Source organism: Chenopodium album, chromosome 4 (genome assembly GCF_948465745.1).
Source record: "Chenopodium album chromosome 4, dcCheAlbu1.1, whole genome shotgun sequence".
NCBI lineage: Eukaryota > Viridiplantae > Streptophyta > Magnoliopsida > Caryophyllales > Amaranthaceae > Chenopodium > Chenopodium album.
This window is the reverse complement of record NC_137837.1, coordinates 3,701,512-3,714,962: the sequence shown is the minus strand read 5'-3', so window position 1 is coordinate 3,714,962 and position 13,451 is coordinate 3,701,512. Positions and strand designations below refer to the sequence as shown.

The window sequence follows — 13,451 nt, the reverse complement described above, 5'->3', positions numbered from 1 at the left end:
CGTTTAAGAAGTTTCCGGATAAATCAAACAAGGTATTGCACTCGTGGAGATTTTTACATATTACTAGCATGTGCAAGCCTACATGAAATCAGTTGACATTGTTGAATTGGTATAGGACTATAGATGTAGTGTCGTGGTGGATGCGACCAGCTCAAATTTCATTGGGAGTTTCAAGTTTGTGTAATTAACAAAAGTTAGGCCCTTCAAAAGAAAAACGGAAAAAAAAAAGGAAAATGGGAAAGGGAATAGGCTTATAAATGATACATGATACGGAGTAATGTTCTTCAATTTATACATAGTACAAGCTAGATTACTTAATCTTCATATAGCTTTTATGGTACAAACCAAAGAAACGAAGAGAGATTATACTTTAGATTTACAGGAACAAAGAATTTGAAGAAAATCATACGGAGTAATATAGAGCATGAAACAAAATAGAAAGGTTTAGTTTCAAAACAGGCAGGCCACGCCCTGGGTGACTGCTCATTATGTATTTTTAGGCATTTAGCCCTCAATAAGTCAGCCCTTTACAGGTTTCAAATGGGGCTGAACCTTTATATGTTGGTAAGGGTGGAATTGAACCGGAGAAGTGTAATGTAAGAAAAATAACTCGAGAAGAAGTAACAGCACAGGAAGAGTAGTTAAAAGTACCTTGGCACGCAGTCATGAAGGCAAGGGTTTCCCTGAAACCTTGGGTTGCATTGCAGCCTGATATTGATTCTCATAATATTTGCTAAATTCCAGTGGCTCGTTCTGTTTCACAAGTTGTGTTCCCAAGCTACCGATCTTTGGTTCATTCATTCATTTGTCTTTTTGTGGTAAATGAAGTGATAAGACTGATTGTTGTCTATTTGGTTCATTCATTTGTGGTAAATGAAGTGATAAGACTGATTCTATTTCTAGTAGTACTTCTCTTTCATTGCAGGTCTTCTCTTTCCATCCAAATCTAAACAACGCATTGCAAGATTAGCAACTGTGAGAAACTCTTCCTTCAAACCATCTTGCAGGACTTGAACATATTGTGCCTAATATGTCTGTACTTTCTAGAACCAAATGCTATCTCAGGGATCGCTCTTGGAGGGTTGTAAGTAGTGTTGCATATGACACCAAACCAGCGATGAAGGAAACAATTAGCACCAATACCGAAGGGGTATGGGATGGTCAGGTTACCACATTTCTGCTGGCAACCGGGTTTGGTTGTGTTTGCGGCTGTGATCATGGTTTTTGGTGTTATCAAAGCGTTGGAGACTACCAAGGTGGTTGCACTTATTGAGAGCAAGAGGAGAAGGAGTTGGTGTGGCACATGAAGATTTTCAACAATGACAAGCTCCAAGAGGAAGATGCATGTTTACTGCTCAAATTATTTTAGTCTAAGCCATGGAATATGCACAACAAATGGTAGGAAATTTAGCAAAGAAAGATCTTGAAGGAGTTGGTGTGGCACATGAAGATTTTCAACAATGACAAGCTCCAACTAGGCAACAAGGCTTTGGTACACCGCAGACTTAATAAAATAAGACCGTGAGCTTGATCGAGCTCACGCGCTGTTGGTTGAGGTAATTTTTTTAATCGATTTGTATTTCATCAAGTTTTCATTACAATCTTCATTTCAACATCTTTGTGGAATAGAAGGATTGAAGAGTATTACCAGTTGAATGATATGTTCCCTTCAAAAATTTGTATGGTCTCTCTTTTTCGCGTTCAAAAGGATGGATAACCCTAAAGTCAACCAAACATTTTTAGAAATTAATTAATTGATACATCCATAATCTTTTTAAAATTAGTATATTTGTAAAATAAAATACCTACCTGCCTCATAAGAAATTGAGCATACAAGTATACAACCAATATAGTCATATAAATTGAAAACACAATAACCCTCTTTTAAAAAAGAACTAAATGGCAAATTGTAGTATAGTATTATAAAATCACATTGAAAATTCCAACCATACTTTCAATAAGTCTAAAATGGCACCGTAGTTAGCCTGATATACACGTTATGAGTAAAGAAAACCAATAAAATACAAGTTGATGAATATATATAGCAATACCGTTGAACCATCCATATATTTTATTGACAAATAGTGTGCAAAGCGAAGTACAGTATTATTCTCACAAGTTTTTGGCAGATAAATATACAATATACTTCCCACAGTTGGAGCTATTAATTCATGTAAGCATAAAAAGAACCTACTTACAGAAAGCTTGGGAAAGAGATTGTAATTTTGGGGGTTAGTAATTGTAGGCGCATAATGTTGAGGGAAATACATAAGAGTAGTAATTCATCAGTGTTAAACCGAATCACCTTGGGTTGTTTAGTAAAGATACATCAGCAGAGCTTGAAGAGCTATTTTCCAAGTAAAAAGTGCTAGGATTAAAAAAAACACCATTGTAACACTTGCTTTGATTTAGGCTGTATTTGCTCGTTTGCGTGGGGAAAATGAAGTGACAACACTGCCTCAATCTCTAGTAGAACTTCTTTCATGGTGGGTCTTCTGTTTCTATCTAGGTTCAAACAACGATTTGCTATTTCAGCAATAATGAGGAATTCTTCCTTTGAAGTCTCTTGCACGACTTGGGAATCAATGATATCAAGTAAACGAGAGTTTTCCATGTGGGAAAGAAACCATGATGTCAAGCTTTTCTCTTCTTCTAGTGTACTTCGTATTGCCTTTTGTCCTGTTAAAAGCTCAACCAAAACTACCCCGAAACTATAAACATCACTCTTTTCAGTATACTGGCCTAATAGATAGTACTCTGGATCCAAATAACCAAATGTTCCCATAACACGAGTAGTTGCATGGGTTTGATCAATAGCAACTGACTTTGAAGTCCCAAAATCTGATAACTTTGCCCTGTATTTGTCATCCAATAGTATGTTGGAAGATTTGATGTCTCTATGGAAGATAGGAATAGAAGACGATGAATGTAAATAAGAAAGTGCTCCAGCTAAATCGGAAGCAATTTGCAACCGCATTCTCCAAGTGATTAGAAATTCAGAGATTGGACTATGAATATGATGATCCAGAGTTCCATTTGGTATAAACTCAAACACTTGTAATGGGGCCTCATGTTCCAAACAACATCCTAATAACTTCACTACATTCCTATGATTAATATTTGATAATATGATGACTTCATTGACAAAATCTTCACACTGATTTTGATCAACAATAACTTTGCACATTTTTATGGCAACAATCCTTCCTTCACTCAGCATTCCCTTGTAAACTGTACCTTGGCCGCCCTTTCCGAGGATTCTATCCTCAATGAAGTGGTCAGTGGCTCTTTCTAACTCTTCGACGGTGAAGATTTTTATTGCTGCCACAACACTTTCATCAGCAGCCATTTGTTGTTGCAATAGTAACCCACCATTTCGCTCAAAATTTATAGCCTTTTGCTTAATGATTCTTCTTCTTTTTATTATAGTAGAAAACCACCAAGCAACAATGAACAAAATTATTATTCCCAAGGATATGCCTAGTCCTGTAGCTCACAATAAAAATAGATTGAATTACTAATTGAATAAAATAAAATAAAAATAAATACTACTTATATTTATAGTTTAAGCCAAACAATTCTTTAATTGCAATATTGTGTTGTCTTCAAATATTTAGAAAGTCTACATATCCAGTTCCATACTGTAAAACATGATCTACTATCGCCTTTTAAACATAATCCTTGTACTGTATCTTTCTTGATGATAAACATTGTTCGGTATATATTCAGTTCCATACTATAGAGCATGATCTATTAAGTATTATCGCCTTTTAAACATAATAAAATGCTAACCTTAATTATTGCTAAAAAGAGATTAGATTCAGAAATTACATACCAAGAGTGAATTTATTGAGGGCTGATGAGCTCTTATCAATAATCCTTACACAACCAATCCCGGATTTTAATCCATCTCCAGTATAGCCACGAGGACAGGAGCATTTGTAACTCCCCGGAGAGTTAACACAAGCCATGGTACACGGATTGTTTGGACCAGCAATGCACTCATTGATGTCTACACAAAAGTAAGACGAAATACATTTCAAGTACCTTAATTACCTTATTACCTTGTAAAGAATTAAATCAACTTCGAAAATTCAACTTGTACAAAAAGTGTGACAATATAAACTAACCTGTGCAACCGGGCTTAAGATAAGGATTCCCCTCGTATCCAGGGAGGCAGCTGCAGCGATATCCTCCCTCCTCTGTATCAATACATCTAGTATTTGACTGACAAAGATAAGGATTAATACTAGAATTGCTCATCTTCACCATTTTGCAGGAAGTTTTGAGTTCTATGTTCCAATCGAGAACCATATAAAGTTGCTTCATAATTCTGTTTCGAACAACATCAAAATTATTCAGTGTCAAGTCAGAAGCCCCACCGAAGATGAAGCTGCCTTTTTCAGCATAGAAAGCATAGCTACAAGACTGATTAGATAAGAATCTGGCTATTGAATTAACTCCTTGTTCATCTTCAACTCCGAAAAGACTTATTGTGAACCCTTGCCAGCCAAATGGAACGGAATCCTGGCAGCATCCTAATCCAGGACAATGACCCGGAACAGGCTCAGTTTTATTAATACACAATGAAATGCAACCAGCCCTTTGATAGCTCTCTGCAGTGTTTCCGGAACCACTAAATACCGCGTAATTATTACAGCCAATGACAGTGAGCTTGTTTGCAGTGTTTGAGATGGTAAAAGGAGAACCCCACATATCTAAGTTCCCTGTCTTAAAGGTTACATTCCCCTGCGAATTTTGGCAACGCGAGGCTATAATTGTAGTCCTGATCATTATTTGAGTCTCGGTAATATCTAAGATGTCATAATCGCTATAGCGTATTACAGGGAAGGCTCTAGGAGGGTTGTAGGAAGTGTTGCATATGATACCGAATGAGCCTTGCAAGTAGCAATTTTGACCGATGCCAAAGGGGTATGGGATGGTTAAGTTGCCACATTTCCGTTGGCAACCGGGTTTGGTTGTGTTTGTTGTTGTGAGCATGTTTTTGGGTGTTATCACAGCGTTGGTTCCGACCAACACTGTGATAGCACCCATTGAAGAGAGTACGAGGAGAAGCCATGAAAGATGCATGTTTACAAAATTGCAAGTCAAAGTAAATTACAGCACTACTAGCAAAAGACTTTTTTTATGTGGGGTGAGTCTTAAGTGTACGTAGAATAGTCTAATGGTGTTGAAATGCATTTGTGGCTAGAATACACTTGATTTAAAATATCCAGATAATTATTGGTAGGGGCGGGGCAAGAAAATTTATTTGGGGCCCTGTACAATATCTTAAAATGGGGGCCTGTGTAAAATATCAATTACAAAATAATAATGCATAGTATTATAATTATAAATAATAATAAGTCGTCACATTACACTCCAAATATAAAATAAAAAGCAATATTTCAATTACAAAATACTAATATTATAAGTAATATTAAGTCATCAGGACTCATCACATTACACTCATCACTAATATTATAAATAATTAGCATGTTTTAAGACAAAATCATCAACAAGACAACAACACTTCAACATCAGGAGTTGAAGATTGCAAATTTGCCATATATCCCAATAATTCTGCAAATTAATTATTCTTTTTTCGACAACCTGTTTTAACCAAAAAAAAAAAAAAAAAATGCTGAGTTGGCAAAATAGATTGACAATCTACAGCAATCAAAGAGATTAACTGGGTATCCCCTGTTTTTCTTGTGCTAAAATTTGATAGAAATATCTTGAATTTCATATCCAAACCGGAAGACTCTCAAGTTACTTTGTATGGTTCTTAGTCTTTAGATCGTTTTCCTTTTCCTTGACTCCCAACCCCCACCCACCCAAAAAAAAAAAAAAAAAAAAAAAAAAAAAAAAAAAAAAAAAGTCATTCACTGTATCACTTTCCTTCGTCATTTTCAACTAACTACTCAGTGCAAGTGGTAATGGTGATGAATAAATATGAAGAGAAGGAAATTGGTAGTATGTTGAGTTGAAGTAGCATCGAAATGAATTTTCAAAAAAATTTACCGATTTACAACTTGCACCGATTTCATTAATTCAAGCATACCACGAACATTTATGACGACATATAATGATAATATATGATTCCAAACGACATTATATGACCCGAGATGTATCCTTTAAAATCCTAAGACTTTTAGACAATGGGCCCAGAAATCTCCAAAATTTCTCAAAAAGCATGGATATTAGCCTTTAATTTAGAATTTTTTTTACTTTTTTTCACCCGTAAATAAAAATTGATGAAATATTTACCATGGTCCCAAATACCCTCCGGGAGTCCCATTGGGTGGGTGGAACCATCCAATTTACTTTTAAACGACAAATTTACCGATTTACAACTTGCACGGATTTCATTAACTCAAGCCTACAACAAACATTTATGAAAAAAATATAATAATCATATATGGTTCCAAACGTCATTATATGACACCAAGATGTATTCCCTGGAATTTCAAGACTTTCCAACACTGAGTCCCGAAATCTTCAAAATTTTGCAAAATGCGTGGATATTATTAGTCTTCAATTTTGGAATTTTTTGACTTTTTTTTGCTCGGATATAATAATTGTCAAAATGTTTTCCATGGTCCCTAATACCCTCCCGGAGTCCAATTGACTCGGTGGAACCGTCCAATTTGCCTTTAAACGACCAATTTACCGGTTTACAGCTTGCACCGATTTCATTAACTCAAGCCTACCAATAACATTTATAACAACATATAATGATCATATATGGTTCCAAACGGCATTATATGACCCCGAGATGTATTACCTAAAATCACAAAGCTTTTCAACACCGGGCACCGAAATCTAAAAATTTTATCAAAACGCGTGGATATTAGCCTTCTATTTTGGAATTTTTTAACTTTTTTTGGCCCTAAAATAAAAATTGCTAAAATTTTTACCATGGTCCCTGATATCCTCCGGTAGTCCAATTGGGTGGGTGGAACCATCCAATTTGCCTCTAAACGGCCAATTTACCGGTTTACAACTTGCAGTGTTTTCATTAACTCAAGCCTACCACGAACATCTATGACAACATATAATGATTATATATAGTTCCAAATTAAACGGCATTATATGACCCTTAGATGTATTCCCTAAATTCTCAAAATTTTGCGACATCGGGCCCCGAAACCTTTAAAATTTCTAAAAAGCGTGGACTTCAATTTGGGAAAATTTGACTTTTTTTCGCCATAAAATAAAAATTGCCGAAACGTTTACCATGGTCCCTAATACCCTCTGTTAGTCCAATTAGGTGGGTGGAACCATCCAATTTGCCTTTAAACGGCCAATTTACCGGTTTACAACATGCACTGATTTCATTAACTCAAGCCTACCACGAACATTTATGATAACAAATAGTGATAATATATGGTTCCAAACGACATTATATGACCCCGAGATGTATTCCTTAGAATCTCAAGACTTTTCGATATCGGGCCCCAAAACCTTCAAAATTTTTCAAAAAACGTGGATATAGCCTTTTATTTTGGAATTTTTAGACTTTTTTTCGCCTGAAGATAATAATTGCCGAAATGTTTACCATGGTCCCAAATATCCTACGGGAGTCTAATTGGGTGGGTGGAACCATCCAATTTGCCTTTAAATGACCTATTTACCGGTTTACAACTTGCATCGATTTCCTTAACTCACGCCTACCACGAACATTTATGACAACAAATAATGATCATGTATGTTTCCAAACAATATTATATGACCCTGAGATGTATCACCTAAAATTTCAAGACTTTTCGACACCGGGCCCCGAAGCCTCCAAAATTTCTCAAAAAGCGTGGATATTAATCTTCAATTTTGGAGTTTTTTTGACATTTTTTCGACCGAAAATAAAAATTGCCGAAATTTTTACCATGGTCCCTAATACCCTCCAGGAGTCCAATTGGGTTTGTGGAAACATCCAATTTGTCTTTTAATGACCAATTTAATTACTGGTTTACAACTTGCACGGATTTCATTAACTCGATCAAGCCTACTACGAACATTTATGACAACATATAATGATCATATATGGTTCCAAACGACATTATATGACCTCGAGATGTATCCCCTAAAATATTAATACTTTTCTATACGGGTCCCGAAACCTCCAAAATTTCTCAAAAAGCGTGGATATTAGTCTTCAATTTTGGAATTTTTTTGACTATTTTTCGCCTTGAAATAAAAATTGTTGAAATGTTTACCATGGTCCCTATTAACCTTCGAGAGTCTAGTTAGGTGGTTGGAACCATCCAATTTGCCTTTAAACGACCAATAATTTACCGGTTTACAACTTGCAGCGATTTTATTAACTCAAGACTACCACGAAAATTTATGACAACAAATAATGATCATATATGGTTCCAAATGGCATTATATGACCCGAATTTTTATCCCAGAGAATTTCAAGACTTTTTGACACCGGGCCTCGAAATCTCCAAAATTTCTCAAAAAGCGTGGATATTAGCCTTCAATTTTGGATTTTTTTTTTACTTTTTTTCGCCGGAAAAAAAAAAATTGCCGAAATTTTTACCATGGTCCCTAATACCCTTCGGGAGTCCAATTGGGTGTGTGGAACCAATGAATTTGCTTTTAAACAGCCAATTTATCAGTTTACAACTTGCACCGATTTATCGGTCTACAATGACCAATTTAATTAACTTGCACCGAACCCGAATTGAACTGAAATTGACCCAAACCTGTTTTAACCCGTCAAAACCCGAATTTAACCTGACTTGTTACTAACCTGACCTGAATTCAACGGACCCGTTCCTAACCCGACTCGAATTTAACCCAACCTGTTACAAACCCGACCCGAAATCAACCCGACTTGTTATTGACCTGACCAAAATTCAACCCGACTTTATATTGACGCGACCCGAATTTTACCATACGTATTACTTACCCAACCCAAAAATTCAACACGTTCTGTTACTAACCCGACTCGAAATTAACACGGCTTGTTATTGACCCGACCTAAATTCAACACAAATTGATCCTGACCCGATTTCAAATCACCTTTAATGCAATTTAGACCACCTTATTATTGTTGATCAAAGCATTTTGTCTTGGGAGACCAAGTCGGTCCAGGCCTGCAAAAGAAAGGAGCATCATCCTCAAATTTAAGAGTTAAATATAATATATTTTTGTTGTAAGGTCAAAGGAGATAATTATCTTTCTAAATTATAGACTATAGTTCCCTAGTATATTTCCGTATATATTATAGTCAAAGGAAATAATTAGCTTGATAAAAATTATAATTATCTATTTATAGTTAGTTGAACCCGAATATGACCTGACTTGGAAATGACCCGACTTGGAAATGACCCGACCTGATTGTAACGTGCAAATTATTGACTTGAACATAACCTGACTTGACTCTGAGATTGACTCGAATTGGAAATGACCCAACCTGATTATCACTCGCAGATTATTGACTTGAACCCAACCCAACTTGAACCCGAGAATGAACCGACTTGAAAATGACCTGACCTGATTATAGTCTGCAAAGTATTGACTTGAACCGAATCCGACTCAAATCCGAGAATGACCCGACTTGATTCTAACCCGCAAATTATTGACTTGAACCGAACCCGACTCGAATCCGAAAATTACCCTAACCCGTTTTGACCCGTGAAACGCGAATTAAACCCGACCTATTGTTCACCCGACCCGAATGTAACCCGACCTGTTATTAACTCACCTTAAATTCGACCGAAACTCGATAAGAAGTATGACCCGACGTGACCCGACTCAAGCATGACCCAACCAAAACCTGATCCGCATAGGTTATGAAATTAATCTAAATTGACCCAACTCGAGTTGACCCGACCCACTCTTACCTGACCCAAACCTGACTCGTTTACCCGAATTCACAGCTCTAGTAGTTAGCCCGATATACACATTATGAGTAAAGAAAACCAATAAAATACAAGTTGATGAATATATATAGCAATGCCATTGAACCATCCGTAGATTTTATTGAAAAATAGTGTGCAAAGCGAAGTACAGTATTATTTTCACAAGTTTTTGGCAAATAAAGATATAATATACTTCCCACAGTTGGAGCATGGAGTATCACAATAATGCAGTTGATGAGCTATTAATTCAAGCAACTATGTAAGCATAAAAAGAACATACTTATGGAAAGCTTATTGGGAAAGAGATTGTAATTTTGGGAGTTAGTAATTGTAGGCACATAATGTTGAGGGAAATACATAAGAGTAGTAATTCATCAGTGTTAAACCGAATCACTTTGAGTTGAATAGTAAAGATACTTCAGCAGAGCTTGAAGAGCTATTTTCTAAGTAAAAAGTCCCAGGATTAGAAAAAACACCATTGTAACTTGCTGTTTCACTTAACACTTGCTTTGATTTAGGCTGTATTTGCTCGTTTGCGTGGGGAAAATGAAGTGACAACACTGCCTCAATCTCTAGTAGAACTTCTTTCATGGTGGGTCTTCTGTTTCTATCTAGGTTCAAACAACGATTTGCTATTTCAGCAATAATGAGGAATTCTTCCTTTGAAGTCTCTTGCACGACTTGGGAATCAATGATATCAAGTAAACGAGAGTTTTCCATGTGGGAAAGAAACCATGATGTCAAGCTTTTCTCTTCTTCTAGTGTACTTCGTATTGCCTTTTGTCCTGTTAAAAGCTCAACCAAAACTACCCCGAAACTATAAACATCACTCTTTTCAGTATACTGGCCTAATAGATAGTACTCTGGATCCAAATAACCAAATGTTCCCATAACACGAGTAGTTGCATGGGTTTGATCAATAGCAACTGACTTTGAAGTCCCAAAATCTGATAACTTTGCCCTGTATTTGTCATCCAATAGTATGTTGGAAGATTTGATGTCTCTATGGAAGATAGGAATAGAAGATGATGAATGCAAATAAGCAAGTGCTCCAGCTAAATCGGAAGCAATTTGCAACCGCATTCTCCAAGTGATTTGAAATTCAGAGCTTGAACTATGAATATGATGATCAAGAGTTCCATTTGGAATAAACTCAAACACTTGTAACGGGGCCTCATTTTCCAAACAACATCCTAATAGCTTTACTATATTCCTATGATTAATGTTTGATAATATGATGACTTCATTGACAAAATCTCCACACTGGTTTTGATCAACAATAACTTTGCACATTTTTATGGCAACAATTCTTCCTTCACTCAGCATTCCCTTATAAACTGTACCTTGACTGCCTTTTCCGAGTATTCTATCCTCATTGAAGTGGTCAGTGGCTCTTTCTAATTCATCGATGGTGAAGAATTTAATTGCTGCCACAACACTTTCATCAGTAGCCATTTGTTCTTGTAATAGAAACCCGCCATTTCGCTCAAAATTTTTAGCCTTTTGCTTAATGATTCTTCTTCTTTTTATTATAGTAGAAAACCACCAAGCAACCACGAGCAAAACTATTATTCCCAAGGATATGCTTAGTCCTGTAGCTCACAATAAACATAGATTGAAATTACTAATTGAATACTACTCCTTAAATTTAAATCCAAACAGTTCAAAATCACAGTGTTGTCTTTGATAGATTTGAAATTACTAATTAAATTACTACTCATAATTAAATAGATTCAGAGATTACCAAGAATTAATTTCTTGAGGTTTGATGAGCTCTTATCAATAATACTTACGCATCCAATCCCAGACTTTAATCCATCGCCAGTATAACCACGAGGACAAGAACATATGTAACTCCCCGGAGTGTTAACACAGGACGTGGTACACGGATTTTTTGGACCAGCAATACACTCATTAATGTCTACACAAAAGCTAGATGGAATTAGATTGAATTCAAGCATCTTTACAACTTTTTCAATATTGTGGGCTCTACAGTTGAATAAAGTTGAAAAATTTGTTGATTTATTCACAAAAATGATGGGGCATCCTCCATCTTAACTAGCTTATTAAGAATCAAATTAATCGAAAATCCAACAAATAAGAGAGGAAGCTAAGACAACATCAAGTATGACAAACCTGTGCAACCGGGTTTAAGATAAGGGTTTCCCTCGTATCCAGGGAGGCAGCTGCAGCGATATCCTCCCTCCTTAGTATCAATACATCTAGAATTTGACTGACAAAGATAAGGAGAAATGCTTGAATTGCTCATCTTCACCTTTTTGCAGGAAGTATTGAGTTGTACATTCCAATCGAACACTATAGAAACTTGATCCAGGATTTTATTCCGAACAATATCAAAATTATTCCTTGTCAAGTCAGAAGCACCACCAAAGGTAAAGCTACCTAATTTACCATAGAAAGAATAGCTACAACTCCCTGGGTCACCTCCAGCACTTATACCATGAACAGCTATAGCGAAGTTTTGCGAGCCAAATGGGATGGACACCTGGCAGCATCCTCCCAGACAAGAACCCGGAACGGGCTCAGTTTTATTACTGCACAGGGCAATGCAACCAACCTTTAGATGATCCCCAATATAGCCTCCAGAACTATCAAACACCCCGTAGTTATTACAACCAATGACGGTGAGCTTGTTTGCTGTCTTTGAGATAGTAAAGGGAGAACTCCCTATATCTAAGTAATTTACTGAGCCTTCCCCAGAAGGGCTTGTTTCATTTCCCTGCGAATCATAGCAAAGAGTGGCTATGAAAGTATTCCTGACCGTTGTTTGGGTCTCGGTTATATCCAAGATGTCGCCAAAGCCATCTACAGAATTGACGAAGGCTCTAGGAGGGTTGTAGGAGGTGTTGCATATGAGATTGAAACCGTATGAACCTGGAAAGGAGCAATCATAACCGATCCCAAAGGGGTACGGGATTGTTAAGTTGCCACATTTCCGTTGGCAACCGGGTTTGGTGGTGTTTGATGTTGTGATCATGTTTTTGGGTATTACCATAGCGTTGGTCCTGACCAACACTGTGGTAGCTCCCATTGAGGAGAGTAGGAGTAGAAGCCATGAATATGAAAGATGCATGTTTAGTGTTAAATCTTAATAGAAGACTTGTATTGGAGGGAGAGGCTAGAATACATAGTCGTCTAGTAGTGTTGGGCTAAGCGTAGAATACTCTGATCTTGTTGAAATGCATTTGTGGCTAGAATACACATAAATTCAAGTATCTAGATATATATAATATAAATATTACTTCCTCCTATCCAATGCCTTTAAATCTTCATTTAAGAGTCTATTAAACTAAAGTATAAGGAACAATTCAACTAAAAGTTCATTTAAGCTGATTATGGTTAAGACTAGGAAATAAGTTTCATATTCTATCACCATTTTCATGACAAACATTAAAAACTTTACCACAAATTCTTATTAATATATATATTTTAAAAATGTAATATAAGATGTCGTTGGATACGTCTTAATGGATAGCTTTATAATATCAAGTTTTTATACTCCGTAATATTTTAAAATGTGTAATGTAATCACACCTTACTTAATTAAAGTTCATTTTG

The 13,451-nt window shown here is 36.2% G+C and overlaps 1 protein-coding gene and 1 pseudogene across 2 annotated transcripts; both read right to left on the bottom strand.

Moving 5' to 3' along the window:
- Positions 1–2,048: 2,048 nt before the first annotated feature.
- On the bottom strand, positions 2,049–5,275 carry LOC145628589 (wall-associated receptor kinase-like 8; annotated as a pseudogene). The gene is made up of 3 exons (XR_014111459.1): positions 4,131–5,275; positions 3,836–4,012; positions 2,049–3,486 (listed from the first exon to the last, which is right to left on the bottom strand). The product of XR_014111459.1 is annotated as a wall-associated receptor kinase-like 8 (transcript).
- A 4,896-nt stretch (positions 5,276–10,171) lies between these two features.
- LOC145626371 (wall-associated receptor kinase 2-like) lies at positions 10,172–13,177 on the bottom strand. Its single transcript, XM_081678791.1, has 3 exons — positions 12,009–13,177; positions 11,617–11,793; positions 10,172–11,464 (listed from the first exon to the last, which is right to left on the bottom strand). Exons 1-3 carry the CDS (start codon positions 12,964–12,966, stop codon positions 10,263–10,265), a joined length of 2,337 nt encoding a protein of 778 aa, XP_081534917.1. The 5' UTR covers positions 12,967–13,177; the 3' UTR covers positions 10,172–10,262.
- Between the last annotated feature and the right edge of the window lie 274 nt (positions 13,178–13,451).